Below are 25971 nucleotides of genomic sequence, written 5' to 3' on the forward strand. Positions count from 1 at the left end.
TTCTTTCAACGAATGTTTGCTGAGTAGCTATTATGTGCCAGATACTATTCCCAGCACTGATAAAAGATGCACTTTTCTCAGAAGACTGACTCAGCCAGCCATTCAGTTTACTACATGAATTTAAAAATACATCCCATGGGGAGGCAGCACCACGGTAGAGCACGTACTTAGTATGCACGAGGCCCTGGCTTTGATCCCCAACACTGCAAAAAATAATCCTCTTCGGATTTTTCTGCCTCCCTTCTGCTTGCTTTTTCCTCTCCCCATAAACTCAGGAAAGAAGTTATGAATAGGGAGCTCAGGGGCCGGCCCTCCTGAAAGATTTCTGACTTTTGTCACAGGGGCCTATCCCTAAAGCTGAACTCATGTCCTCCCAGCTTCCGACAATCAGGGGAGCAACCAGGAATGCTCTGAAGATAGAGACTTGAAAATGCCACCTGAAAAATGAGGTTAGGAGAGCAGTCTGCTTGGGCTGTGGAGGGACGGATCCTAACCCAAACCCTCTCCACCTCCGGGCTTAAAGTCGACTCTATTTTTGCTCGAGATAATTACTTCCTTGCCACCCTGGAGACTTGCTGACCGACTTGCTGCTCTGTGGTTTTGGAGTCAGATGGTAGCTCCAAAGTATGTCAGCCCGGGACTACAGAGCACCTGGATCCTTCACTCAAGGGCCACCTGGCAGGACACAAGTGCCCATCCATGAGACAGTCAGTCCTTCCTCATAAAGATGCACTCACGAGGCAGAACAAATGGACACACTGGAAAGATTAAACATGACATGAGATCTATAACAGGCCTGTCAAAGGGGGAAATCTGCAAGAAGATACTCTTTGACAGGCCAAATGAGGAAGGAAAGAGGCCATCTATTAAGAGCCTTCTGGGAGGCCGCAGTGTTTAGGTCTTCACAGACATTATTTCCTGTCATCTCATTTTCCTACCAATCACTGATGGTTTGTCACTGTTGCTATAATCTTATAGCTGAAGATGGCCACTGGGTTCTTTCTCAAGAGCACAAGAATCTGTATGGAACGAAGCGTGTCACCTGGGCCTCACCTGACTCACCTGTGCAGAACAGTAGAGTCGGGCCCCTCTGGGTGTCTCCAGTTAGCGCCTTTAACAGGTAACCACCAGGGAGCGGCTGCAACCTCGAAGCAACCCAGAAGAGGCTGATGTTAGCCACTGTGACGGTCGAACACTGCACTCAGCACCAAAGCCCCATCTGGGTTACCAAACATATACCTCTACCAAAACATCATAAGATTGGTTTGTAAATAAGTCTTCAATGAAAGTATCAATTGATATTATAAAATGTCACAGTGGTGAAATAAGTATGAATTTAATTGATGCGTGGCTCTAAGATTATATATATATCAGGCATGAACCCAGGGGCACTGTACCACTGAGCTACATGCCCAGCTTTTTTTGTTTGTTTGTTTGGGACAGGGTCTTGCTAAGTTGCGAGACTATCCTCAAACTTGTGATTCTCCTGCCTCAGCCTCCCAAGTTGTTGGGATTACAGGTGTGCGCCACAGTGCCCAGCTTCTAAGAATTTTTAAAAGATGCACTACTGGGGCTGGGGATGTGGCTCAAGCAGTAGCGCGCTCACCTGGCACGCGCGGGGTGCTGGGTTCGATCCTCAGCACCACATGAAAATAAAAATAAAGATGTTATGTCCACCGAAAACTAAAAAATAAATATTAAAAAATTCTCTCTCTCTCTCTTAAAAAAAAAAAAAGATGCACTGCTGACTAACCCTCTGTGATCTCTGACAAATGAAGACAGACTGTACTTCTCCTTTTTAACACATGGGGAAACAGTTAACCTTAAAATTAAGTGTGGGGCCAAAAGTGAACCAAGGTGGTCAGAAATCAAGTTGAATCACTGAGGAAAAATGGAGTATGTTTTTAAAAGACCTTGGTTTCATTTCTAGCCCCACATGGGCTGTGTGAGCTGGGGTAAGTTCACTACTTAGCTAGCCAGCCCCTGAGAGCCTCATCTGTGAAATGCTTCCCCTAACGCAAAATACCAGAGGAGGCCAGATCTTGGAAAGGCTCAGTAAACTGTTACTTGGACCTTTAAGGTTCTGTTCATCTTCTTAACAAAAATAATAACAGCAAAGGTCCTCAGTGAGTGGTGAAGAACAAGTCTTTGAAGCCATCAAAACTAGATTTGAATCTTGGCTTTGCAGTTTACATTGTGACCCTTGGCAACATCTTTAAGCTTGAGACAGCAACAGCACCTACATCTTGAGTTTTAGCAAAGAGGAAATGCAGCACAAAGGGCTTAGGACCTCAGCTCTTAGCAGCTTAGGCTAATGACTCAAGGAGCAGTCAGTAAAGGGAACCATTCTCACATGATCTTCCCCATGACAATCAGTAACAAGGACAGGCTCAAAAGATAGTAAGTGAAGAACAGAAATTTGCAAAGGAGTCTTCTAATATAAACTCCATGGGACTCAAGGTCATCTCCATGACAATGGTACTCTCCATCCACAGCATCCTGCTGAGCATGGCTGAGTGGAAGTGACAGGGAGCTGTGTCCCTGCTACCAGCAATAGCTATAACTGGAAGCCCCAGACTCCGTTCTCACTCATCCTTTCTCAGAGCTGGAATCTTCCAAGAAACCGAGGCAACATGAAGACCCCCTTCAAACCCCGATTCTTGAGACCAAGTCAGAAAGATTTCAGACATGTCACTCAGAGTAAGAGGAATGAGCTTATTGAGGGAAAGCAAAAGGGAAAGGGGACACTCTCAAGGGAGAGAGTGGGTTCTCTCAGAGAGGTACAATATACCTCTCCTGCACACCAGTTTTATTGGTGATCCCAGAGAAGTTTCCAGACAGTTCCACCTAGGTCCACCTCTTGACACAACAGGGTGACTTCAGACTTTCAAGTCCCCACTGTCATGACAATTGTAAGTCAGTCACCTTGGCGCATGCTGACCAGTTCTAATTGGATTCTTGACTATACATTATTGTAGATTTTATGGTTAAGAGGAACTATCCTTACGTCCCAGAGTTTCAGGATCTGGTCACAAGAGTCTCCTGGGTTCCTCCCATCAGCAGTATCTTGGGCCTGCATTTCTCTTGCAGTGAACAGGTAGTTTGCTGAGGAATGTAACATAGCTTGTCCACCTAGGCCAGTCAGGGCTGCAAGTGAATGGCTTCTTGGAAAACAAAGCACATGGGCCCATTCTATAGAATTATTCTCTTCATCTCATGTTCCCTCTATCCTCATCGGTCTGATCTCTAACAACATCAACAAGCTCAGAACATGCAAGGTCTCGATCACAATGTGATGGCAAAGTCCATTTCAACACAGAAGGCATTTTGTCCCTAAACAGCACTTCTGCACGGGATCTCACCCCAGAGAGCACAGGGTGCAAAGGCAGGGTTTCTTTCTGTTTCATTTGTGGCACTGCAGAAACTCATCTGAGACATCCTCCTTGACAGGACCACTCCATGTTCAGGTGCCAGTGACAGACAGTTTGCCACATATCAAGGGAAGATGTGCACAGAGAGCCGCAGTCACTCCACTCTTGTGTTTCAACGCGACCTTCAGATCACTCACCCGACCCAACTCCACCCCCAGCACTAAGCACCCCACAGGAAGTTCTAGTTCTTAAGTTTAAAAAAGAAAAAGAAAAAAGGCTAGCATAAATAAAAATGGCAAAATACAGAAACATGTAAACCTTTGTTAAATTTGGGGTAGCTTTTCTCCTCAGACCCTTTTGTGTTTTGAAATATTTCCTCATTAGCAATTAAAAAAAAAAAAAAACTCACAGCTGGGTGTGGTGGCCCAAGTCTGTAAGCAGAGCTACTCCAGAGGCTGAAGCAGGAGGATCGCAAGTTCTAGGCCAGCCCTCGCAACTTAGTGAAACCCTGTCATTAACTAAAAAGGTTTTTTAAAAGGGCTGAGATTATAGTTGCAGTGACAGAACACCCATCTGGTTCAATCCCCAGTACACAGAAGAGGAAAAAAAAATCTCAATGGGTTTATCTTTCCTACTACTAATAGGCACTTGGGCATTTCCAGTTTGGAGCTATTTTGAATTCTGCTGCTTCCATGAATATTCTTCAACGAGTCTGTGACCTTTAATAAACATGCGCATGCCTTTCCATGCTCTGTACACTGTGGAGAGCAACTGCTGGATCATGACACCCACACCCAGCTTCAGCAGAGACAAACACAAGCCTTCCAGGCAGAAGCCCCCCAGGGTTTCAGGACCTTTTTAAAAGGGGAGCTCCCACGGTGGCTTACCAACAGAAGGCCTGGGCGTGTGCTCCAGGGGCCAGTCAGGCCATTCTTTTTCCCCTAAATCCAACTGGTCACAAATACTTATTGAGTGCCACTGTATGCCAGTCCCAGAGCCTAATCCCTGAAGGGGATCTCAAAGTCCCAGAAAACCTCAGAGTACCACTCAGGACAGTTGGCATAGTCACAATTTTTACAATTATTTGTTTTACATAAAATAATTAATTCTGTGATTGCAAAAAGTGCAATACAAGTGTGAACCTAATCATCTCTTTTTCCTTCAAAAACATGTCCAAGATTCAAATCAGTAGGTCTCTCTCACCTCTCTCTCATTCTAGACGTTTGCTTTCCATTGCAAAAAAAGAATATTTCTTTTCTGAAATTATCTAGCAACCCATCTGAAACAGACTGTTAGCTCGCAAGTCATACAGTCATAGAGCCATGAGATCCTTGGCAATCTCAGTGATGTGCACAGAGAAACAGGGCACAGCTTGGCTCAGGCATGGAGAAGCCAGGATACCACTGTGCCTGACCAAATATCAAAACCTAGTTCTTTGGTTCAAAACACTGAGATCTGAAGCAAGTATGCAGAGACATGTGCATAGCATATGACACTGTTCTAAACAAAAATTACAAAATAACCCAACTGTCCCTGGTGTTCATCCATACCAAACATACTGCGCAGCTAGTCACCCAAGAATGCTCTGACATGGGAATACACATATTGTGTATTAAAGGTGACATGTACCATACACACTGATTCTGTTTCTACAAATACATACATAAAATGATACTGGCATGACCAGAAGAAAAAGATTCTAGAAGAACATACATGCATTTTGCAGGGGTGAAGGACTGGGAGAGGAATACTTTTTAGGAATGAACATTCAACACCAAAAGGTTTTCTCAACCTTGGCATTTACCAACTTTGGTTTATTTGTTTGTTTTTCTGGTACTGGGTCTGAACCCAGTGGTGTTCCACCACTGAGTGACATCCCCATCCCCGTTTTTATTTCATTTTGAGACAGGGTAGCCCCCTGTCTGAATCACCCTGGTTGACCTTGACCTTGTGATACTCCTGCTTCAACCTCCCAAGTCACTAGGGTTACAGGCATCCACAGTGCTACAGGGCATGATGGCACACATTTTAGGCCACATACTCCCTTGGTGCAGAGGGGTGCCTGTGCACTCTAGGAAGGTCAGCAGCATCTCTGACCTCCACCCACTAGATACCAGTTGTAGCACAAAACTGCAGAACACAAAAAATATCTCCACTGTTGCCAGATGTTCCCTGAAAGGAGCAAATCACCAGCTGGACCAATAATCGGGAAGAGATTACTCTTCTTAAGTGTTAACATATAGTTCATAGTAACAGAGGGTAAAAGCATCTTACCCAGAGTCAGCTGCCTGGGGTTTAAGCACAGTAGTTCATTTACAAGACACAGGCTCCTCTGGCTCTTTGCCCTCTCCAGGCCCCACCTCACTCATCTGTGAAACAGATATAAAAATACTACCATCTACTTCCTAGGCTCGCTGTGAAGACTAAATAAGGAAACCTATGTAAAGCACTTGGCCAGGTAAAGAGGAAGAATCGCAGCAGTGTCAGCTGTCATTATTGGTATTTTTCGTTTATACTAGTACAGGGTGCAACATTCTCTTGGAGCTTTCAATGAACAAGATCCTAACTAGTCAAAAACCTACCCCAGTAGTTCTTCAGCGAGGCTCACCCACCCACCACTTCACCCTTTCAGAATATTGACAGGCTAAGAAAAGTGCCAGAGAAGAGGAGGTGGTCAAAGACACGCTGAAGAACTCTCGGGAAGAGTATGGAGTGGTGTCTTCCACCGAACCCACGATGTGAGAGCCATGTTCAGGGAAACTGACCCACTCCCTGAAACAAAATGCACAATGAGGGTGTCGGTGATGCTTGGGCACCGATATGGGCACCAAACGACACACCTCACCGTCTGTGAGACAGACCACAAGTCACCACTGGAACGGTCAGATGCAGAATCCCAGTCCCCTCTGACACATAAAGAAAGGAAGTCAAGTAATCAGAATCTGACCGGAAGGACTGGTGGGAACAGAGGCAGGGCCTCCCTCATCCTTACCAGCAGGCCCTGGAAGAGCCAAGGAATTTTCTGGTCAAATTCATGCAACTCCCATCTGATGACACCAGACATCTTTCTTTTCCTAATATCACTGTTTCTTAACTCAGCATTAAAAAAAAAAAAAAAAAAATTGTTCTTGAACATCTGGTTCTGTCTTGAAAAATGAATGTTATTCTAGTACATTTAGGAACTTGTGAACAACTTTTGAGTTGTATATTAGCTAGTTTATCAAGATTACATGCAAATAATGACATTTTCCATTCCTTTTCCTTTTTCAGGAATGATCTCCAGGTGTGTTCTTTACAGAGCAGAAGCAACATGAGTAGACTGACATATTTGCTCCAATGCATCCTAAAAAAAGTATTTTTTGTGGGTTTTTTTTTTTTTGTGTGTGTGTGTGTGTGTGATGTGATTGTCCACCTACACATTTTCTGCTCGACTGAGACAACTTCCAGAGTTACAGACTCCCTTATATCCAGGGGGAAAAGGACTTTAACATGACCTATTTCTAGTCAAATCTCCATAGCAACTGTCTTGGGTTTTAAGTTGAAACAGCTGTACCAGCCAGCCAGTGACCAATTACAGTGTAAATGGGATCTGCGTGGGCACTGATGTCCCCTTGAGACATGGACTTGAGAGAGCAAAGACATCCTTTCCCACCTCTCCCAAGAGATATACCCAGATCTGTAGTAACAGCTTAAAGAAAAGGAAAGGGGAAGATAGCAAAGGTGCCTTTATTCTTGCCAGAGGTGATAAATTATGCTTCTTAAACACACACAGCCCAGAATAAAAATGGCACTGGAAAAAGACAGAGCGTGGTGTAATTATGCAACGTCGAGTGTAAAGATGTCAAGTTCACAACTTTACAACTGCTCTCTTAAAAATTTAATGCTTTTAGACAAGCAAATTAAAAAGATGGACGTTTCTTGAAATGTAGTATAAACATGACAGTTACCCCTATAAAAACAGCCTGCGAGAATTTTTCAACTGGCACCAGTGAACAATGAGAAACTACAGATCCACTCAAATTCATGAAGTATAAATAAAACTGGAGGGGAATCTAACAACTGAAAGAATCAAATGGAACAGTGAACACCCAATACAATGCAGAAGGTTGGAGATGAGCCTTAAATAAAGGGAAAGAGTGAATTCGTCATCAAAACAGATAGGTAGTTGAGTCTGACAGCTTATTTCAAATTAAATCTTAAATTGGGTACCTTGACAACTTGTTATACTCTATGGAAAGAAAAATGCATGCTTTTTCAGATAGGCCAACACAGTCATTAAAATTATATGCAGAAAAACATTTCTAGGGCTGGGGTTGTGGCTCAGTGGCAGAGTGCCTGCCTCATACATGTGAGGCACTGGGTTCGACCCTCAGCATCACATAAAAATAAATAAATAAAATAAAGGTGTCATATCCATATATAATTTAAAAAAAATATTTAAAAAAGTATTAAAAAAGGAAAAACTTAAAACACCCATATAAAAAATATGCTAACTCAAAATAATTCAGATACTTAAAATGGCCTAAAAAATTCCATTAGACATCATCTCCAATCTCACCACCCAGAAATAATGATTACAAACATTTCCATATATATGCTACTAATAATTTTTTGATGTGTCTCTCTACATGTTGGCATATCTTTTACTGAACTTTTACCATACAGACATTTTTATAATTGGCTATTTTACTTTTAGTAAATGGTGAAGATTTATACAAGTAATTACAGTTTTTCCTTTTAACAGATGTGAGAATTAACACTGAAAAACAAAAGCAGGCAATATTAAATGTTCCTTAAAAATTACTAATTTACCATTGAACTACACATTTCACTTTTATATTCACCTTCCAGTTTCACCAATAAGCATATACGTTTTACACAGTTTTCTCAAATTATATATGGATCATTTTCATTGGTCTTACTAAATATTTCTCTAGGTTTTAAGTGGACTCACAACAATCATTTTTTAGTGATTTCATAGTATTTCTGAAGACAATCTGTCACAAATTACCAATCTCTAAACATCAAACCACTCAGTTATATTCGAGTTTGTCCTCGCCTTTTTGCTTTATCAATAACATGACAGTGAACATCTTCAAACGTCTTCATTTACTTCTGCTAAATTTAAAGAAGCAGGGACTGAGGTTGTGGCTCAGTGGTAGAGCACTTGCCTCGCACATGTGAGGCACTGGCTTTGATCCTCAGCACCACATAAAAATAAATAAACAAAATGAAGGTATTGTGTACAGCTACAACTAAAAAAAAGAAAATTAAAAAAAAAATTTAAAGAAGCAGCATGAGGACTGGGGTTGTGGCTCAGCAGCAGAGTGCTTGTCTAGCATGTACGAGGCCCTGGGTTCAATCCTCAGCACCATATAAAAATAAATAAATAAATAAAATAAAGGTATTGTGTCCAACTACAACTAAAAAATAAATATTTTTTAAAAAGGCAGCAGCATGACGATACCTAAGAGTGTGTCTTTATAACTCTTGCTAAAAAAAAATCATCATCTTTAAAAACTCATCACATTAATTTATGGCATAGGTAATTTCCCTCTGGAAAGAGAACTGAGTATATACGTATTAATCATGGCATCCCAGATGAAGGCATTTATTAGAACTCTTTAGAAGGAGGATCTATTTAGGATATTTAAATTGCTAATGGCCTACTTGTACATTTTTTTCCAATGTATGAGACAGGGGAATTAAAGACAGTCTGAATGCCATTTGATTGCATCTGAGTTATTTCTTGATGTTTTACAAACGCCGAAGCTTCTGAGAAGAAGGGCCAAACAGAAAACGAAACTTAGACAAGGCGATCTAAGAAGAAAAGATTCTCCTACACAGGTTGCCTTTGTAGTAAACGACCAAATAAATAATCCCAGCTGTCTTAGTCCATTGTTGTGTTGCTATAACAGACCACCCGACGCTGGATAATAAATAAAGAAGCTTACTGAGCTCTTGATTCTGTGGCTAGAAAGTCCAAGTGGCATGGCTCTGGGTGTAATGACGGTCACTGGACTGCATCACAACATGGTAGGTAAGTGGAAAGGAAACTGGATGCATGCAGAAGGGGCCAAGCACGTGTGGTAGCCTCACACAGTAACAACCAGCTCTCTTGGGAACCAATCCAGGCACATGAGATCTCACCCACTTCCTAAAAGATGGGCACTAAACCCTTCCAACGGCAGTGCCATCATGATCTGATCACCTACTAGGACCCATCTCTTAAAGATTCCAACACCTTAATACCACTGGACACAAGCTTCCACTAGGTGAACTTTCCTAGTAAACCATATCCAAACCATAGCAGCACCTATTATTTGAAAAACAATGAAAAAAGAAAAGCATCCTCACCCCACACAGCACTATAATAAAAGAGGACAGGCGCTCTTGTTGCAAAGGCAACCCAGGCTCACATTTTGAGATGACCTACTTCTGTCCCATGGTTAGAGACAGGCATCTGCAGAAAGCCATATAATGCAACCAACAGTTGGTCCCCCGCAGTCTCAGTATGAACAATCTGTCAGACATCACTTTCTGATGGGCAGCCCATCACATGCAGATCCTTCTAAGAAACCGAGTTCTGATTTACAGCTAAACTGATATCCCTCCCAGAGACCTCCCACCTGCTGCCCTGATTAGGTTTCCAGGGGCCACATAGCATGAATCAAATTCCTCTTTCATTCGCCTTTCAAACATCTGTAGAATAAGCTACACTCATTCACCTCTTAGGTCTTCTTTAGGTTTGGGAGCCCATTCAACCTTCTCTAAGCTCTCCCATCTCAAAGTTAAGGGCATCCCCATCTCTCCCCAGTTTCCTCAAGCCAAAATCCAAAAGCCATTAGATTCCTCTTTCCTTTTCTAGGTTCTCAGAAGTTATTTTCAAACATCAGACCACTTTTTAGCATCTCTACTCCAACCACCCTGCCTCCCAGCACCATCACCTCTCCCCTGGACTATCACAAAGCCAGAGTAGTCTCTCTAAAATGTTAGTTAGATCCAATGGCTTCTAACTGATGTTAAGATGACATTCAGATCCCTCTGTAACCCACTAGCTGGCTCAAGCCCCACCTCATCTTGGGTGGCCCTCTTCTGGATAAACACCAATTTAAATACAGTCTTTTCAGTGAAATATCCTTTTGTAGTGAGAGAATCAACTCCTGGCTTAAGGGTTGAAGCAGAAGTCTGTGGTGGGAAGAGTGGCAGGCAACAGGTGCCCCCTCCAACAGATCTAGAACTGACTAAAACCATTTCCCCTTCCTGGGCCATGGCTCACCTATAAGAGGAAGGCTTTTCTGCTGGGTCATTTTGGAAGTTCTATTCATTCTAAATTCTTATTTATTCTTAAGTTGATCTTGAAGCTGGCCAGGCTTTCTGATCAACAGTCGACCTGTTTCTCTAGGGAGGTGGATGGTGAAACCCCAACATTTGGGGCCAGGAGATATCAGCACCATTTTTCTTTCTTTTTTTTTTTTTTTCCTTAACTTTTAAAAATTTAAGCTTTCATTTTTTATTTAATTTGTTTTTATGTAGTGCTGAAGATCAAACCCAGTGCCTCACCACACTAGGCACACAACCCCAGCCCACCATTTTTATTTCTTAATCCCAGTTAAGCATCAAAAGACCCATGACTTGAAAAGAAATTTATGGACACCTTACACAGGCATTTCTAATCTGAACCTCTGGGGCTCAGCATGTCTCAGATATATTAATTGTGATCAAGTGCCTTGGAATGGGTTGGGGGAAAAAAAGAAGCTGTGTCTGTTATCCTCTTGTATGGGGCTCTCTTCCTCTAGCCTTATCATGGTTCACTTCCTGAGCTCATGCCACACTGACTGCTCAGTCAAGTGAACAAATGCTCTCTTCAGAAAGGCACAAGAGACAGTGTTACCTTCTTATCTTATCCAATTGGCCAGGCCTGGACTGCCTCCCCCAGAACTCAGTTACCGTGAACCCACCTTAACCCTGATGACAGACCAGTGTCTCTCGCCAAGGAAAAGCTGACTGTGTAACCGACACAGGTCACATCAGGTCTGAGTCCTGCGGCTTTCAAAAACTAAATGCCTGACAGATGATACCCAATGGCATGATTTCATTTTTTTTTTGACAAATACATATTAAGTGCTTATTAAGAGACAGTTATTGTGCTGAGGACAATACGTGAATTCCCACCTACCCTCACAGAATGAATCTAAGAGAGGGTAAAGTATTCAAGAAATATCTACACAAATAAGTGTCATCACAAATAAGTGGATGAACACTATGAAAGGAAGGCACGAGGAGCCACAGGAACACACCCGGGGAATGTGGATGTCAGGAGGGTGTTCTGAATGACAGCCCAGGGCGGGTCAGCTGAGACCTGACCACACAGGGCTGAAGGGGGGAGTTAGTGATGGGCGCGGGAGACCCTCTGCTGCAGGCTCTGCCCTGTGGTTTCCAAAATGAGTTCTTCCTCATCTGCAAGGGTCCCTTCAAATACCTCTTCCTCACTCAGACCTTTCCAGAGCAATAAGCTTGGAAAATCCCCAGCAGCCAACAGGTGTCACAGAAAAGCACAGGACAGTTTGAGAAGAACAGCACAACCAGAGGAACTGTGCCCACCAATAACAAGTGAGGGGGAGCCCACAGGAAGAAGGAGTGAGCACGCTTCAATAGTCCTGCCCCAGGAACCCCCTCACGGTGCCGGAGGCCCCAGAACTCGGCACCACTATGTGCTGACACTGGGGAGGGCTCCTTGGATACACCATGTCATGGCAGATGGGATCATGGTGGGAGCACACTCAAGAGGAAGGAATTATGTGGCAAGACGGGAAGCCAGAGGGGGGTTCAGAGGTGAGGCCTGCTCGTTCCTCACAGTTCACCTTGGTGAGACCAGCAGCAAACCTTTTAGTGGCAGCACCTGCAATGACCTAATGACCTCCCAATAGGCTCCACCTCTTATTTTATTTATCAATTTTATATTTATTTATTTATTTTCATACTAGGGATTGAACCCAGGGCAGCTGACCCACTGAGCCACATCCCCAGCCCTTTATATTTTTGAGACAGGATCTCACTAAATTGCTTAGGACCCTGTTTAGTCGCTGAGGCTGGCATTACAGGCCTGCGCAAGGGAGCTGGCTAGGATCTGCTGCCAAAAGGTCTACCACCTGTCTATACTGCCACTCTGGGGACCAAGTTCCTAGCACATGAAACTTTGGGGACAAACCATATCCAAACCAGAGCAGAAGATGTGTTCAAATTAAAAAAAAAAAAAAAAAAAAAAAAAAATCCAGCACACGGTTTCAAAATGATGGGAATGGCATTAAGAAAATGATATGTGAATAATAAAATAAATCCTAATCTGTGAACTCAGATGAAGTACGGAAATTAAAAAAAAAATACAAATGAAAATAAAACAAAAAGTCTTTTCAGAAATATTGCTTAAGAGGCAAAAGACAAAAAGGAAGAATATGTTAAAGAAAAAGATAAAAATTGTTTAAAAGAAAGAATGAACACTAAAAATGGGTAAAAAGAATCCTACATGGGCTGGGGCTGGGGCTCAGTGGTAGAGCACTCGCCTAGCGAGGGTGAGGCACTGGTTTCAATCCTCAGCATCACGTAAAAACAAATAAATAAAAATAAAGGCATTGTGTCCACCTACAATTAAAAAAAATCTAAAAAAAAAAATCCTACAGATTCCTGAAGATAGGACACGAAAATAGTAATTTATTTAAAATTCTCTTGATGTTTAAAAAATTGTGAAAGTACGACACATAGAAAAAGCAAACTGTAAGTGAAAAACACTAACCACAGGGACCAACAGCAAGATACTAGATAATAAAGAAAAATAAATCCTTGGGTTGTCAAGCAAAAGTAATGTGTAACTCCAAAGATGAAGAAAATGAGATTATCAGCGGCCCTTCGAAGAACAGCACTTCAATCCAAAAGAAAAATAAGTATGTAAAACACTGAAGGAAAATATATGTGAACTAAAGATTTCATGTCCAACAAAAGTGACTGTGAAGTAGAAAGAGTACTAACAAAGCACTGTCACCATGTGAAAGTCTGGAGATGAATGTCCCCTGGCCGCTCCCTGAAGAACCTGGTGGAGAAGAGCTTTGCCAAGTCAAATGACTGGGGCAACACTGTCACAAAGCACCAACCATGTGGATCCTTGGATAGCTAAGCTTCAACAGGAGCTAAAAAGCAGAGAGTACTCTATGCATGGACATATGTTCCAATAATACAGAACTAGTGTGACTATTTTAAAACTGGGGAGAAACAGGAAAAGCATATATAAAAGTCTGGGTTTTTTTTAAACCTGTTCTCGGTAATTACACTGGTGATGATAGCATTGGTGTTGTTATTTTGAGACTGTTATGTATGTAATCTGGGATAAAACAAATGAGTAATTATGGACTACTCTAATTCTATCCCCTATGTCCTTGGGAATCTGGATTACCGGTGTCGGGACAAGAAAAGGAAAAAAAAAAAAAGGAGGAAAAGATGACATGCAGAACAGGTTTAAAAACCTGAAGTATCAATGTGGACTCACAGGGCATTGTATCTTAGCTCTGTCCATTGGGAGATCTAGAAACAACTACAAACCTAACAGCAGCAAGTTCACCCGGATCCTGGAGAAGGTTCTAGAAACACTATTCTCTACAAAAAGTAATGTCTGCTTAGAGTAATGGACAATTCCAGGCAGGGGAGGGTGATATATCCTGCCTTAGAAAAAGCAAAGAAGCTACAAAGGGTTCCTAGGGTCAGTTCAAAAGGGATCAGGATCAGCTGTCCAAAGCAGAAAGTCAGAATGGGGAGTAAAGTGCAAGTGGACAAAGGGTTTCTTTCTTGGCTGATGAAAATGTCCTATTCCATTCTGTGATGATGGTACATACATGGCAAAACAACTCCATACATACATGGTAAAACAACCGGGGAACTGTTTGCTTTAAAAGTTATATTTCATAGCATGTAGATTATATCTCAGTATAGCTGTTAAAAAAAGAGAGAGAGAGAAAAAAAAAAAGGATTCCCAAGAACTTGAAATGGCATCCAGTGCTCAAAAGTCAAGGGATCATGATTCCAAGTGAATCAAACCCACAACATGTGTTTAAATTCTGAGTTCATAAAGATGATTTTAAAAATCTGGTTCCAAGTACATAAATCTACATTTATGATAAAACTGCACAGAACTGTATACACACAGAGAATGAATGAATACATATAAAACTGGTGAAATCAGATGAAGACAAGTGGGTTGGACTAATTTCCAATTTTCTGGTTGTGAAAATATAGTATAATTATTTACTATGAGAACAATAGAGGAAACATAGTAAGGGGTACACAGGATCTCCCTGTATCATTTCTTTGCAACTGCATGTGCATCTATAATTACCTGAAAAATGAAAAGTTCAATTTAAAAAAAAAAAAAAGAAAAAAAACCCATCACCTATACAGAGTAATGGGAAATCAACTCATTATTTTAAAAGCTAGTAAAGATTCATTTACCTATTTTTCTTCTATGACCCATATGAATGGTTAAGAAAATAGTAAGAGGAGCGAGCTTACCTCTTTATTATTATTATTATTATTTTTAGTTGTAAATGGACACAATATCTTTTTATATATTTATTTTTATGTGGTGCTAAGGATCGAACCCAGTGCCTCAGTGAGGTACAGCCCCAGCCTGAGAACTGACCTTTTTATGAAAATATCCCCATTAATAAATGAAAAGAGTAGATAAATAAATGAAAAAGAGCTATTTAGATAATCACTCTTACAACCCCCAATAAATTCCTGGAGTTAGCCACCAGGCATTAACAATAGCTAGCATGAAGGGAAGCTGAAAGAGCACGTATCTGATGCCTCCTATGGGGGAAGACACCACTTTAATGTCTTGCCATGGAGCGAACATGGGTCTGATCAGACCTGAGGATGTGGTTACCAATTAGCAGGTCACCGATGACAGACAGAAGAGCTGAACTGCACTGTCAGAGCACAATCAGCAAAATTCAGATGTGGGCCAGTCTGCAGGTCCTGTATTCTTCAAGGGATAAACCAGGAGGGAAGACAGGGGGATGGGGCAACGGAAAGGAAACCTACAGATTATAAGAGTCTCAAAAGACATAGGTTTCCTTAAAATGGGTAAGGTTAAACTTGGGACATAACCTGGGTGATAATACTAGAAAGAAACTTAAGGGTGCATCTGCTTTAAAAAGCAAGATAGGTACTACCTTAGGGACAGTAGGGGCTGCTGGACTAGGTAGCCAAATTCTAATCCCTGACCTGTGTGATGGTCACAGACATGTGCCCTAGAATAACTCAGAAAGCTACCCCTCTGTTATGTCACCTTTCTCTATTTGTATTTTATTTTGCAATAAAAAGGTCTTCAAAAGTTGGGGGGGAGCATTGTATCACTAGCATAACCTGCATAAATGCAAGGCAACATTTAAAATAAATAATGAAAATAAGTAATACTATTTAATTTTTAGCTGAGAAAGATTCCAAGCCCTGTTTTCATCTCCAGGATATATAAAGAACTCAAAAAACTTACCATCAAAAAAAAAACAAAGGGCTGGGGATGTGGCTCAAGCGGTAGCGCGCTCGCCTGGCATGCGTGCGGCCTGGGTTCGATCCTCAGCACCACATACAGACAAAGATGTTGTGTCTGCCAAATACTAAAAAATAATAAATATTAAAATTCTCTCTCTCTCTCCCTCTTTCTCACTCTCTCTCACTCTTTAAAAAAAAAAAAAAAACAAAAAACAAAAACCCAATCAATAACTGGGCCAAGGAACTGAACAGACACTTCTCAGAAGAAGATATACAATCGATCAACAAATGCCAGGCGTCATTCTGACCGGCTCTCAACACAACATCTCTAGTAATTAGAGAAATGAAAATCAAAACTACTCTAAGATTTTATCTCACACCGGTCAGAATGGCAGTTATCAAGAACACAAACAACAATAAGTGTTGGTGAGGATGTGGGGAAAAAGGCACAGTCATACATTGCTGATGGGACTGCAAATTAATGCAAGCAATCTAGAATGCAGTATGGAGATTCCTTAGAAAACTTAGAATGGAACCACCATTGGACCCAGCTATCCCACTCCTGGGTCTATACTCAAAGGACTTAAAATCAGCATATTATAGTGAGACAGCTACATCAATGTTCATACCAGCTCAATTCACAATAGCTGAACTGTGGAACCAATCTAGATGCCCTTCAGTTGATGAATGGATAAAGAAACTATAGTATATATACACAATGGAATATTACTCAGCATTAAAAGAGAATAAAATTATGACATTTGCAGGTAAATGGATGCAGTTGGAGAATATCATGCTAAGCAAAGTAAGCCAATCCCGAAAATCCAAAGACTGAATGTTCTCTCATAAGTGGACACTGATCCATAACAGCAGGGACAGAGACAGGGGAAGAATAGAGGAACTGTGATCGGGCAAAGGGGAGGGGGAAGGGGAGGGGGTATGGAGGCAGGAAAGATGGCAGAATGAGATACATATCATTACCCTAGGTGCATGCATGACTGCACATATGGTGCGACGCTACATCCTGTACAGCTAGAGAAATGAAAAGCTGTGCTGCAATTGTGGACAATGAATCAAAATGCATTCTGCTGTCATATATACCTAATTAGAATAAATAAATAAATATATTTTTAAATGTTTTAAAATGTTAAGGACATGACAGCATTCAAATGAGACTCGATGACTTAATCAAATCTTGAGACACATCTGAAAAGGGAAGATACTGCTCATTATATGATTCAAGGTGATTTTATGCTTTCCCATATACCACCTAATATCATCTTAAATTTATCTTATGAATCATTTCATGTCCTATGCTTCTAGAAACACTGAATTTAAAAAAGATCTAGTGCCAGGCATGATGGGGCATACCTACAATTCCAGCAACTGGGGAGGCTGAGGCAGGAGAACTACAAGTTCAAAGCCAGCCTCAGCAACTCAATGAGACCTTAAGAAACTTAGGGAGACTCTGTCTCAAAATTTTAGAAAAGGGCTGGAGTGTAGCTCAGTGGTACAGCCCTTGGGTTCAACCCCACTACTGAGATGGGGAGAGATCTGATGCATCAAACTAAGTCAGGCCTCAGGAGATGAAGAAAACAAACCTGAGCTCTTCTATCACCCACAGATTGTATTCATTCAGCCTTCTCCAAACAAGCTTAAAAGGTTTGCTTTTCCATTATGAGCATTTAAGCAAGTGACAACACTGAGACCCAGTAAGAGGTACTTGTCCTCCTCCTGGTTACAGGTACACACACTTCCCTATGCACTTACAAGGGCACCTTTGGAGCCCAGCAATAATTCACCTCTGCCTTCATGCCCAATGTGTTTGTAGGTTCTCCAGGGACAAGATGTCCTGTATCTGAACGCACAAAGAACAGAAATAAGCACATATGCCCTCCCTCGCCCCAACTCTGTATCTTAAAACAAGACACCATATCCCAAGCTGCTGGGTCATCAACACCAGCCAGAATTGACCACCAAGCCCTTGGGAAAAAAAAAAAAGATGGGGAGATCAGATTACATAACAGACCTGTAATACAAACTTGCAAAGAGCAAAGAAAATGTGAAATTCAAATGGAGCCAAATCACATTTTTCAAACACTTATCTCAAATACAGAAAAAGTGACCTGACTCACTAAAACATGGTTTGAGACTATGTCTTGTTTTACTTTATTCCCCTCCCACATCAAGTCTTGCTACATTAGTTTGAAATGAAAGAAAATGTGGAATGCACTAGCTCAAAAAAAAAAAAAAAAGAAAGAAAGAAAATGTGAGCCAGGATAGCTCAATTTTTCGGGTAGTGCTACTCTCCAGAGAGGACATAATGCCGCCAACACATGAAGTTCAGGAGTGGGACTGTGGAGCTCAGTGGTAGAGCGCTTGTCTAGCATGCACAAGATGCTGGGCTCCATCCCCAGCACTGAGAATAATAAAAAGATGAAATGCAGGCAATAATTCAAAGGAAACTATAGGGAGGTTGGAACTAGATTCATCTTCAGATCTGTTTGTTTGTTTGTTTGGTACTATGGATTGAACCCAGGGGTGCTTAACCACTGAGCACACTCCCAGTCTTGTTTCCTTTTTATTCTGAGACAGGCTCTAAGTTGCTTAGGGCCTCCCTAAGTTGCTGAGGCTAGCCTCAAATTTGCGATACTCCTGCCTCAGCCTCTGGAGCTGCTGGGATTACAGGCCCATGCCACCATACCCAACACATCTGCATCTTAGTCAGCCTCCCTTGAGTAGATTAACCCCTCCCCCTCTGTCTCCTGTTGCCTCTGCATTCTCTGCCCCCTTTGCTGTGTGACTTTCCAGCCTGGCCTCACACCTTCCCTTGTTCTTAAATTTTTGTGAGATATGTACACAAGCAAATGCATAAACGTCACGACCCTGCTAAAATGGCTGGTACAGAAATCTAAATTAATCATAATATAATTACATACATAATCTCTATATATACACTGCAGTAGTACAGCTAACATAAAATTGAATCTTCCCTAATTTTGATCAACATTCAAAAGAACAAGGAGGTAATTATTTAAATAGTGCTGTGAATTCACTCGTCCACCCAATGTATGAAATACTTCTATTATTATGGAAGCACACTGCACCGTTTCCAGTCTAAGAGAAACACACCTAGTTCAAATCCCATGGGTCCTCCTATGACACAGTACACCCCTGCCTGTAAGGACCAGTCCCCAGCCTTCATTATGAACATCTGCAGCAAAGGGGCCCTCTGTGGAAACTGCTCTGACCATGTGAGTTCATGAATGTCAGAACAGGAAGCTCCGTCTCCACCTGGCCCCTGATGATATCAAGAGCATGGAAATAGAACATTCAGTTGGCTCTCCATTCTCCACACACCTATGATAAGGGACACCCACCAGTGTTTGGAGCTGCACTTAGGAACACAATGCATAACTGAGACGCCCAGGACAGAAGGCAGACAGACACTTCCTCAGATACCATCCGTCTGTGGGCCTGGCACTCTGGGCAAATCTGTAGCCACAGAATGGCCAGGTGTTAGGAGGGAGAGGAAGGGGGTCCTTGAGTTTGGATTTCTCCCCCAGACCTTTTCCAAGGAGCCATGAGCAGTAGGAGAGCCTGTTAAAGGTTACTTACTGCCTGCTGGATGCCAGTCTTCACCTGCTCGCTCAACATGCCTTCAAAGACAAAGGAGTCGCCAAACTTCTCAGCCTACAGGGAAGGTAAGAAATAGAAACCCAGAGAAGGTTGCAGTGATGTGGTGCACGCAGGCCATCTTCTTTGCACACTGCTAACAGGATTCTTCTCCCAATGAACCTGAGTTTTTCCTACATCTTCCCAGAAGACCCAGAAATGACTTATAGTCATCTGGCTCCCTCTTAAAACAGGTTAATGTTGCTCTTTGAACCTGTTTTCATTTAGTTGTTAAGAGTGCTTTACCACTGAGCTATGTCCCCAGCCTTTTTTCCAATTCTGAGACAGAGTCTTGCTAAGTTACCCAGGCTAGACTCAAACTTGCAATCCTCCTGCCTCAGCCTCCCCAGTCTCTGGAACTACAGGTATATACCCCTGCACAGGGTGCTGAGATTAGCTTTTCAGAACAAACTGTTCACATTTACCCAAGTTTACAAATAGCCCAGGGAAATAATAGAAATCTATACATATGAGACTGTGTAACCCAGCCTTGTCCTTTGTCCTCCTCCTGGAATTCAGCAAAAATAACTAAATGCCACTGCTGATATTCTGACACATTCTGGCTCCACCGAGGTATTAAATGTGTTTATAAATATCAAGTGGTTAATTTAAGCACTAGATGGAAACCTGAACTTTAATAGTTCTACTTAATATGAACGTCTCAATTCTTCACAGACCTGGTTCTCTTCCTTGCGTGAGATCTGGTTCTGAAAACCGGGTACTCTGTCCCTTGGCATCCGTGACCCTACTCCTCCTCTAGTTTTCCTCCATATATCCGACTATTCATCCTCATCCCCTGAAATACACGGGCTCTTCCTACTGTTCCTAAGATGCTGCGGCTTCTCAGAGCGCTGTCCCTGCTTTCTGCACTTCTCACACTGGGCCAGCAGCCTCCAGCTCTGTGATCATACCTTGGCCTGTGAAAACCAGAGGCTGCTGCTCCCCATCCCTGGGGATTCTGATTCTGGGGGCTGTGGCAAGGCTCAAAAACTCTGCCTAGGTCACACCTGTAGTCCTGACACTAGTGGTTCAAGATAAACACACTGGTCAACCGCTGGGCAACTTCCCATGTTGTTACTTTAATTACAGCCAGCACTTCCCATGACTCCAGAGCTCTGCCCGGTCCCATGCTGTCCTCACCTGATGAGACTGACTGAGCACTGCATCCTTGCATTTTAGGCCTTACCCTGGCACCTCAAGCTCCCCTTCCGGGTGGCGCTTATCATCCTTTCCTCAGCCCAGATGTTCTTACTGTATTTGCTGGTGACATCACCATGCCTAAGAACCCAAGCCATTTATTCATTCCACAAACACTATCTACCCAACACCCACTATGCGCTGGATTTGGAACTAAATGAGGGGACACAAGGTCAATATCAGAAAGGCATGATCCCTGTCTTCATTGTGCTTAAGTGTGCTGATACAGAAAAAAATCATGCCCAATGAGGAAAGAAAAAAATGATTATAACTTCATTTAACCTTGTAAGGTTAAAAAAAAGAAAAAAAAAAGTTCAACAAAAGCCTCCTTCTGACAGAGTGAACAGAGGTAGTCTCCTTGAAAAAGTGACAATCAAGCTGAGATGACAAGAACAAGCAGCAGCCAGGCACAGTGGACACATCTGCAATTCCAGCCACTCAGGAGAAGGAAGCAGGAGGATTGAAAGTTCAAGGTCAGCCTCAGCAACTTAGCAAAACCCTGACTCCCAAAAAATCAAAAAAGGAAAATAAGGAGAAGGAGACAGACCTATAAAAAGAGGATAAGTAAAGCAGCTGTGGATTCCAAGCAGAGGAAAACTATGAACCAAGCTCCCAGGCTGGGAAAGAAGGTCTGGTTCTCAAAGAATAAAAACAAGACCAGTGGGGCTGGCAAGGGGCGTGGGATGTAAAGTAAAGTTGAAGGGGGGGCGGGGGGAATCTGTAAAGTGCTACAAAAAAATGAAGCATTTTGTCCAAGGTAGGGCTTCTAAGTCCCTGTGCCTTACACCCTCTGGCATCATACTGAAGCTTAGAAACTTCCTTCTCAGAATGAAACATTTAAATGTATAAAATAAAATCAATAAGACTACTAAAACAATCGTTACATCCAAATATTAATAAAACAAATGGCTGTTAAAGTCACCTGTAGGCTTTTTTAAAAAAATATTTTCTTTAGTTGTTGATGGGCCTTTACTTTATTCTTTTATTTATATGTGGTGCTGAGAATCAAACCCAGTGCCTCACACCTGCCAGGCAAGTGCTCTACCAAGGAGCCACAACCCGAGTCCCACCTGTATGCTTTTTATTAATATATTAAGTAAGATCTGATACTAGTTCTCATAATTATCCTACTTCAAAGTGGGATGAATGCAAACAGTATTTCAAAATATCTAGAATAATATCAAAATATCTGGAATAATAACAATAAGAAAGTAAACCTGTGATTTCTTTGTCGTTTTTTTTTTTTTGTACCAGGGATTGAACCCAAGGGCGCTTAACCACTGAGCCACATCCCCAGCCTTTTTAATATTTTATTCAAAGAAAGGGTGCTGCCGAGTTGCTTAGGGCTAAGTTGCTGAGGCTGGCTTTGAACTCGCAATCCTCCTACTTCAGTCTCCTGAGCCACTGGGATTACAGGTGTGCACCACCGTACCTGATGAAGTCTGTGATTTCTATTGGTAACAAAGTCACAGGTACTAAGTTTACCATGGTGTGTTGTCTGTGTCATAATTGAAGGGCATGCTAAATTTCAGGTAGAAATATCCAGCTGAAAATTTTCCTCCTCTGTGCTCATGGATGGCTAAATTCTGCTTATTCTATCTAATCTTCATGGAGAACCCTGGTCTAAGGAAAGCCTTCTTCCCACGAAATCTTCTTCTAACTTTAGCAGAGTACTGGCAACTTGACCTTGGAATATTCTTTTCAAACAAAAAGAACACGGAAGTTTGCTTATGACAAATATTATAAAAAAGATTTACAACCACTTTGTATATTTGGGGAAATTTCAAAGAAATGTGAGAATGCAAAATCCTATCTGGACATTAGTTTGCTTTTCATATGCACTCTCAAATTAATGCTTTTAAATTAAAAAAAAAAAAAGATAGTTGGTGCTTAAAAAATGAAAAAAAAGAAAAGAAAACAGGAACTCCACATACTCAAGACAAGGGGAAAGTTTTTGGCAAGAGAAAATGGGATGCGTTTTAGAAAACAAGTCTATTTCAGAGCCTCACAGAAACGCTCATAAACTCCAAAGCTTCCCCTTCCTGTTCTGATTTAGGGCAAACATCCAATTCCAGAGCCCTGCTTGGTGTTTCAGTGACCACGTGATAATGCCAGGAACTGCCACAGAGGATCCTGTGAACCGTCGAGGCACTGGAATAAAGCCACAAAAATGAAAACCTGCACTCCTGCATCTATCATTCCTAAAACATGTAATGCTTCTGGAACATCCAAGTTGCACGTTATTGACAGGGAAGAGTGGCCTTACTTTATGTGACGTCTGTTATCTCAAAAAGTTGAGTGAACAGTCACCATCTCTGGCATGCTTGAGCATTAACACAACATACCTTTATGGTTAAGGACACAGGCTCTGGGGTCCCACTGTGCAGGTTGGAATCCCAGTTCCATCAGTAACTAGCCACACAACTTAGAGCAAATCACTTTTCTCACCCTCAGTTGCTACCTGAAGAAAAACCCCCTGCACAGGGTTTCTGGAGAAATTAAGTGAAATACATAAATAAAGGGCTTATGTTCACTGTGATTTAAAGCATTTCTCAGAGCGATGGAAAAGAATTAAGTTTTCCCTCTTGTCCCCACCACATTACCTCTGTCAAATAGCCAGTGGAGTTCACAAACTTCTCGAATTCCGCATTACTGACTTCATAGACATCCATATAAAAGGCATCAACAGTGACTCTCCTTGCAGGGGCTTCCCCGTCCTGCTTTATCTGAGGATCATCTGTGCCCATTGTAAACACTCCAGCAGGGATGGGGACCATCTGCAGTGAACAGGGAGACACAGAAGTCATGCATCGCAGACAAACTGCACCTGGGCAAGGCGTATAGTTCTCAGTCCACAGTAAGCACATATGCTTAGTAACCCCCACCAGGAAATCACCATAAAATTAGCAAAATCACTCCACGCCCCAATGAAGGTGAACCATGAACTAAAAAAAAAAAAGTGAAAATTCTTTAGGAGAGTAATTTGTTTAGTCCAAATTCTACATGTCCTAAATTTGCGCACAGGATGCAAACAGGATTAATAGAAACCAAATCGTCTAATGGGGAGCCACAGGTGCCGGGAGAGCATGCCACGTTTTTTCACTAGATACATGTGTACATATTTTCTTCAATATTTTCATTTCTTTTGAATTAATTTTAAAAACAAACATAAAAATGCCATATATAATATCTCCAAATACTCACTGCATGAATTTTTTTTTCTTTTTTGGTTTAAACAATGGAAATTTATTTCTTAGGGTTCTAGAGACTAGAAGTCCAAGATCAAGGTGTCAGCAGCTTTGGTTTCTTCTGAGGCCTCTCTCCTGAGATTTTAGATGCCCACCTTCTTACCATGAGCTCACATGGCCTTTTTTCTGTGTGTGCATATCACTGGTATCTCTTTTGTGTGTCCTAATTTCCTCTTCTTATGAAGAAGTCAGATTAGCAAAGACTTTTTTTGTGGGGGGGTGGGCACCGGGGATTGAACTCAGAGGCATCTCTGCATGAATTTTCCCCATTAAAGATAATGGGAAGGGCTTAAATCACTGAAACAGAAAAATCTGAAAAGTTTACTAAGGGATTATGTTTTGTATAATTCCTTACCAAATTGCAATTACTTTCTTCCTATCTACCTTCACACATGAACTTAAACTCCCAGGGGGAAGAGACTGGGACTGTCATGTTCACCAGTTCCTAGCTGTATTCCCAGCACTGAGCACAGGGTCTGAGGATGGTACAGAAAGTTTTCAGTTAAAAAATGCAAGTCCAGGAGCTGGGTATGGTGGTTCATGCCTGTAATACCAGAGGCTCTGGAGGTTGAGGCAGGAGGATCTCAAGTTTGAGGCTAGCCTTGCCAACTTAGCAAGGCCCTAAGCAACTTAGTGAGACCCTGTCTCAACATAAAACATGAAAAGGGCTGCAGATGTGATTCAGTGGTTAAGTATCCCTGGGTTCAATCCCTGGTACCCACCCCCCACAAAAAAAGAATGTAAAATGGTGCAGGCAATACAAAAAATTCAGCAGGTCCTCAAGAAATTAACAAAGAGTTAACATAGGACGCCCCCTTGCACCCCCAGATATTTATCCAAGAGAAATGAAACTACGTCCACACAAAAGCATTCACAGTAGCGTTATTCATAATGGGCAAAAGTGGGAACAACTCAAATATCCATCCTCTGATGCATATGTAGCAAACGTGGTGTACCTTAATTGGAAATAATGCTCAGTCATAAAAAGAATGAAGTGCTGATTCATGTTCCAACATGGATGGACCTCGCCAATGAGACTCGAGATGCAAGAATCCATTTCTCAAAGGTCACATATTGTGTGAACTGATTCATGTGAAATATCCAGAATGAAAACACAAACAGAAAGGAGTTGGTGACAGCCAGGGGCTGGGGGAGACAGAAATGGGAAATGATTGCTAATGAGTATGGGGCCTCTTTCAGGGGTGATGACATATTCTAGAATTAGATAGTAATAATGGTGTGACTACACTAAAAAAAGCAGTGATTGGTGCAGTTTAAGAGTGAATTGTGGGGCTGGGGATGTGGCTCAAGTGGTAGCGCGCTCACCTGGTACGCGTGCGGCCCGGGTTCGATCCTCAGCACCACATACAAAGAAAGATGTTGTGTCTGCCAAAAACTACAAAATAAATATTTAAAAAAAAAAATTCTCTCAAAAAAAAAAAAAAAAAGAGTGAATTGTATGATGGGTCAATTATATCTCAATAAAAAGCAGACTCTCAACCATACCATCTGTCAGAAGCGTACTCTGCAGATGCAATGTCTAACTTTAAAATCATGAGTCCAAGTCACCTCAGAGACTGCTTGGCAGCTTAGGAATTGTCAGTCTCTACAAACAGGACTTCAAATCAAAGAGGAAAAAACAAAGAAGTCAAAGAGATAATTAGTTGAGATAAAAAGAAAGAATACAGCTTAGCAATAGGAGTGGAAGAATCACAAAAACAAGATTGGAGAAACAGAAATCAGGAAATGAATGATTATCTTGATTCTACTTTCCATTCCAATTGACTCTCTTTGCTGGTGGTTGCTACAATTCTGTGCATGCATTTCCTGATAAAAATGGTACTATTCTCATCTATGTAAGTAATAAACATAGCGTTTGCCCAATGTGTTTTACTATTCCAAGAAATCATCCTTGGCTACTTCTGTTCCCTAATCCCAGC

General features: G+C 41.8%; 1 protein-coding gene across 2 annotated transcripts in view; it reads right to left on the minus strand.

The window, feature by feature from the left end:
* Positions 1-25971, minus strand: part of Sumf1 (sulfatase modifying factor 1) — an 83061-nt gene that overhangs the window by 48696 nt on the left and 8394 nt on the right. For both annotated transcript variants that reach the window (XM_048787036.1, XM_015494945.2), the window contains exons 2-4: positions 23387-23560; positions 19530-19604; positions 1063-1145 (exon numbers count right to left, since the gene is read on the minus strand). In XM_048787036.1, coding sequence (XP_048642993.1) covers positions 1063-1145; positions 19530-19604; positions 23387-23560 — 332 coding nt within the window. The remainder of the gene's footprint in view (positions 1-1062; positions 1146-19529; positions 19605-23386; positions 23561-25971) is intronic.

Source organism: Marmota marmota, unplaced genomic scaffold (genome assembly GCF_001458135.2).
Source record: "Marmota marmota marmota unplaced genomic scaffold, marMar, whole genome shotgun sequence".
Taxonomy (NCBI): Eukaryota; Metazoa; Chordata; class Mammalia; order Rodentia; family Sciuridae; genus Marmota; species Marmota marmota.